Below are 5,963 nucleotides of genomic sequence, written 5' to 3' on the forward strand. Positions count from 1 at the left end.
TGCAGGACTCTTCTCCAGCACCATAGTTCAAAGGCCTCAATTCTTTTGCGCTCAGCCATTCTTATGGTCCAGCTTTCACAGCCATACATTGCAACTGGGAAAACCATGGCCTTGACTATACGTACTTTTGTTGGCAGGGTGATGTCTCTGCTTTTTAGTATGATGTCTAGATTTGCCATAGCTTTCCTCCCCCAGGAGCAAGCATCTTTTAATTTCTTGGCTGCAGTCCCCATCTGCAAGGAAGATAAAATCTGTCACTACCTCCATTTCTTCCCCATCTATTTGCCAGGGATTGAGAGGGACAGATGCCATGATCTTGGTTTTCTTAATGTTGAGTTTCAAGCCAACTTTTGCACTCTCCTTCTTCACCCGCATCAAGAGGCTCTTTAGTTCCTCTTCACTTTCTGCCATTAGAGTGGTATCATCTGCATATCTTAGCTTGTTGATATTTCTCCCAGCAATCTTAATTCCAACTTTTGATTCATCTAGCTCTGCCTTTCTCATGATGTGCTCTGCATATAAGTTAAATAGGCAGGGCGACAGAATACAGTCTTGCCGAACTCCTTTTCCAATCCTGTGGCCACTGTTGAGTTTTCCAAATTTGCTGGCAAATTGAGTGTTGCACTTTTACTGCATCATCTTTTAAGATTTTGAATAGCTCAGCTAGAATACTGTCACCTCCACTAGCTTTGTTGTTGCTCAGCTTTCCTAAGGCCCATTTCACTTCACATTCTAGGATGTCTGGCTCAAGGTGAGTGACCACCCCATCGTGATTATCAGGGACGCTAAGCTCGTTCTTGTATAGTTCTTCTGTGTAATTTTGCCACCTCTTCTTAATCTCTTCTGCCTCTGTTAGATCCCTGCCATTTTGGTCCTTTATCATGCCCATCTTTGCATGAAACGTTCCTTCGTACTAATATAAATATTCTCCTTTATGGTTTAGAAAAAAATGGTTATAGCCAATCCAAGGTACTTGCTGTCCTGACCAGCGGTAATTTTATGTCTTTACATGTTTTTTGAAGCAAGCTGCATAAAAATCGTGTGTGCTTAGAAACATGAAGAAATAGTAGATGATGAGAAACCTGTTACTGTGAAAGCTCCAGGGGAAGGAGTTGTCTTGTAATAGTATTATAATGCTACTATGGTTGATGTAGGTGTGAGAACTTAACTAAGTTGCTTGATCTGGCCAGAGACTGTCCTGTTTTTAACAACATAATCTTGGAAGCAAGATAGAAAGGTAATACCAATTATTTACAGTTTATTATAATTTCAATAAGCTCATGAAACATAAACTTACAATATTCAAATAGTAATTGATTGACAGATTCTATAAAGGCACAGAAATGGCTATGCATATTAGACAAATTAAAACATTGAGGTATCAATTAAATAACTCTTAGGTACAAAGCAATAAATGTACTCAAGCTAGTTTATACATACGCTTTGCCTAAAGCAATGTTTAATTGACTATTATGCAGTAATGTTTGAGTTGAATACAGGTGGTTCTGTTAGATGAGAGTAGGTTATAATTTAACAATATATTTATTTTACTTCTGTCATCTCAGACTCCTTGAAATCTTAAGTTCTTCTCTGGTACGTAATTGCCAGTCTCCTCCTCGGCCCTTCTTCATAATTACAGAACACCAACAAAGATTTAGTTCTTCAAAGATTTGGCTTTCAAAACTAATTATATTTAAAACCTCTCACCTTTGTATTTTTTCACAACAATTTTATTTTGGGATTCTAGAGGAATAAAGTTCTTACATTTAGCAATTCTTGTTTAATTACTTGAGTGTCCTGTGGCTAAACATATTGATTACTTCTAACACACTAGAGCAGTTCTTGTTTTTCCTCTTTTTTTAGTAGGAGAGAGTTGGGGTAGATAGAAGTTTTGTGGGCATAGGATAAAGTATGACAATCACCCTCTCTTTAGAGGTTATCTGTTTATAGGTATATAAAAGTCTGGAAGAAATAGTCTTGCATCTTAGAGGCAAGAGGAATAAAGATACCTCATCTGTTGTGATATAACAACTTTAAATACTTGATGAAATTATCCTGCAAATCCAAAAATGAGATAAACAAAAGAGCCTTAATGTCAAACTTGTAGGATTTATATATTGGCAAATACTGCAGGATGGGTCCTGAAAATTAATCACTACAGTTGTTCAACACTGTGGCAGTTGACAGGGTTGACCTGAATTGCATTGTGTTTTGTGCTTTAAGTAGTAGCAGTTTGGGAGTGGGCATTTTACTGAATGTTACCAAAACAAATCGTGTCTCTGCAAACTAATTGTATTCTGGGGAAAAAAATTGAAGTAGCCATAGTGATAGAATGTGCTTTTAAAAAAATAAGAATAGACTTACAGGTAAAATGCTACCATGATTTTTACAAAAAAGTGATTGTAAGAGAAACTTGGGGTTGAAAAAAAAAAAAGGAAAAAAAGAGGAGGCCAGCCTTTCTATGTATTGGATTCCAACCCCTCCCCATGTTTTTATACCCAGATTTGTTGATGTTTTGTCATTGCGCCTTGATGTATCTCATCTCTTCCCCAGGATCCGTAGGTGAGAGGTACAGATTTTGATGTGCATAGTTTTAAAAATGTTTTTGTATAGCAAAAGTAGGTTTCTTTTATTAGATGTATTTAATTATCTATTCCTTGACCGTTATTTTAATAAATAAAAAAAATATCGATATACCAGCCAGCTCCCAGGATCGTGGGTATACTTTGGGGTGTATTTCACAATCCCAAGTAGATTTTGTGTTGAAAACCAATTGGTTTTGCTTCATGATGGCATAATTTTGTAACATTAAGCAGAAGCAGAAAAACCAGACGGAATAATTCTTTGTATTGCTTCGTTTAAATATATTTTTTAAATTAAATTCTTGAAACACTGGATTTTTTACCACGACAGGACTCAGTTTTGCTTTTCTAACTTATACAGTATCTTTTGGCCATTCCAGCTTAAGTTAGTATATTACTATTGGATTAGTCCACTACAGTAAATAGTGCTGCTAGTATTCCCACTTTTTACTATGTTGTATATTACATTCTATTTTATTAAGTCTGATAGAATATAAAGATTCTGTTTGTAAAATTTTAAAACAGTTTTTGACTGAGTTGGGGTAAGAGAGAAATACCTTTGTTGTTTATTAGGCACATCTTGACCATAGCAGAGTTAGTAACTGAAATGCCATTTCTGTAATGCAGACATCCAGCTAGTACAGGCAATATGTTGGTGAAATATTGGACTCTGTACTTTTGTGGATCAGCCATAGACACAGCATGGCAAGAGTCAAATGGAGGCCAGAACAAACGATGAGTGAAAATTGCTCATCCAGGAAAATCTTGGCAGAGCTTGCTTCATCTCGTTAATCAAGGTATCTTTCCTGGTTCCTGTTAGCAGGAATGCTGTGTAGCATTCTCCCATTTTTCACCTTTGGCCTTCTTAGTAAGGAAATTGTGTAAAGGGATGATGTATACTGCATGCTTCGTGGGAAAATCTTGCTGCTCTAATATATAAGGTAGAGTTGTCCCATCATAATCAAATTATTTTAGTGCTTTAGGGTGTGTATTGTGTTAAAGAGTTGTGTTTTTTCAGAGCCTCCTTTTGGGCATTGTATCAGTACACTGTAATTGGTACTCAGTAAGTTCTTTCTTCAGAAGCCTTTCTACTAATAGTTTAATCTTGAGGGTCTTTTTTTTGCTGTCGAAACTTTAGATATTCACCCCTGATGTGACTGTGATATCTAATTAAACCTTTTCTGTTGTTTAGAACCTCTGTCAAGTGATCAACTCAACCTTGTGTTGGGATGACAGAGTTTGAGTTCTAGTAAAAGGGGACTTTGACTTTTGCCCTGCGTTTTTGTTATATTTTTCATGCTTCTGATGTAATTTAAGCTACTCTCCCTGGAAATCAAATGTGCAAATTTGTCCATAGACTTTTATATCCACGTAGTTATTTATATATAAAGATTGTTACCCCTAAAAATATTCCTGGAGCTAAAAATTTAGAAAGCAATTGGCAGGACAGGAATGTTCCATGTATTTGGAGTTATGCTGGTCTTTGCATCTATCTTTGGGGATACGGTCTTCATTTTGTTGTGCTATCTAGAGCATGTTGAAGAATAATTGGAAAAGCACCCTGACTGATAAAGTTACTTGCTGTTTCCATTCCAGGAAAGCCCAACAGCACTGGCAACTCTGAACGGATTCAGCTCTCAGGAATGTACAATGTTAGAAAAGGGAAAATGCATTTGCCGGTCAACAGATGGACAAGACGCCAAGTTATCCTTTGCGGGACGTGCCTAATAGTATCATCGGTGAAAGAAAGCCAGACTGGAAAAATGCACGTGCTCCCCTTAATTGGTGGAAAGGCAAGTCAACAATTTCAGTATGTGTGTTTATATGTGTGTATGTGTATACATTTAGTAAAATTAAAATGAATAATACATCATCAAAATCACATATTTTAAAAATAACATAATAAGGAATAAAACAAACCAAGAAAAAAAAGGCAAGAGCAGTATTAATAAATAAAACCCATCATGTTTGGGAGTAATTATGAGCACATTTGTAATCTTAAGAATACTTAATCATCTGTATTTTTAATTTTTGCTAAAAAAAAACACAATTGTATAGAAAAAGATAACATGTCAAAAACCTCACTATTAGTATTCTCTCTCTCTCTCTCTCTCTCTCTCTCTCTCTCTCTCTCTCTCTCTCTCTCTCTCTCTCTCTCTCTCTCTGTGTGTGTGTGTGTGTGTTTGTGTATCTGTAGCTTCTAGTATGCAAAATAATTAAACCTAGAATCTGTAATAGGAAATTTAAAACCAAGAAGCCGCCTCAGGCAATGGAATTGATATAAATAACTATACAAATCTTTGTACAATAGGATATGTCCCAATGAAGTTTTCAGTTTCACTATAGCATCCTTCTTTATTTGGTCAAATGATGTGCAATTATTGCTTTTAGATGGCATACTCATTTTGTATTTATTTGTAAAGGGTTTGTTTTGCATATCATTTTTTTTTTACAAACTGTTTGCTCTTGAGGACAGTGACTGATTTTCCATTAGACTTGGAGAATAAGTTGGGAACATAGATAGATACCATTCCTCAGTCAAAAAAATCCTGATCTGGGCTTTTAATCAGTGACTATTCATAGAGACATAGGCATAATCTCAAACGCCCGCAATGTATTTCTAATGGAGCCAACTAATCCGAAAGTTTCTTGTTGTGAGACAAGAAATCATTTCAATGCTGAAAACAATTTGACACTTAGACATATATAACTCCGTTAAATCACACTCTGTTGACCTAATCCGTCTGTCAAGGCTATGAGATTCTGACATAAGCCGTAGAACATAAAGAATGTTCTGAGGGCATGGAATAATGTTGCCTTTTAAATATATCCAGCTTTATTAGCATCTAGAAGCAGAAATCCCATATCAACCATGTGGAGTTCAATGATCAACATTGTGGTTATTATTATTATCATTGAAGCCACAAGGTGACCAGAGTTCCCTGGTACTGTAAATTGTGCTCACTGTACAGTAACTAAGCGTTACAGGGATGGGAAGAGAAGTTGCCTTATAAGTCATTGGTGATTTCATTAATGCTGCCCAGTGAGTCCTTGTGATGATTACACAGCCATGTTCCTCAGTGCATTTGCTGTAGAAAGGATTTACTTGCTTGAGACACAATCGCATGTTGACCAATAATTCAATCTCTTTTTCTGTATTGGCAGGGGGACAGAGGTCGACTCCCAGGCCCCTAACTTGTGGGGTGCCTCAGGGGTCGGTCCTCTCTCCCCTATTGTTCAATATTTATGTGAAGCCGCTGGGCGAGATCATTCGGGGCTTTGGGGTGGAGTTCCATCAGTACGCTGATGACACTCAGCTGTACATCTCCACCCCGGGTCACCCCAACGATGCCCTTGACGTGATGGCCCGTTGCCTGGAGG

The 5,963-nt window shown here is 37.0% G+C and overlaps 1 protein-coding gene across 1 annotated transcript in view; it reads left to right on the forward strand.

The window, feature by feature from the left end:
* The window catches only part of PHLPP1 (PH domain and leucine rich repeat protein phosphatase 1), a 158,030-nt gene that overhangs the window by 76,453 nt on the left and 75,614 nt on the right, over positions 1–5,963 (forward strand). Inside the window, exon 2 of the mRNA XM_029283251.1 lies at positions 4,179–4,375. Coding sequence (XP_029139084.1) covers positions 4,179–4,375 — 197 coding nt within the window. The remainder of the gene's footprint in view (positions 1–4,178; positions 4,376–5,963) is intronic.

This window comes from Protobothrops mucrosquamatus, unplaced genomic scaffold, assembly GCF_001527695.2.
Source record: "Protobothrops mucrosquamatus isolate PMUCROS unplaced genomic scaffold, P.Mucros_1.0 scaffold43, whole genome shotgun sequence".
Taxonomy (NCBI): domain Eukaryota; kingdom Metazoa; phylum Chordata; class Lepidosauria; order Squamata; family Viperidae; genus Protobothrops; species Protobothrops mucrosquamatus.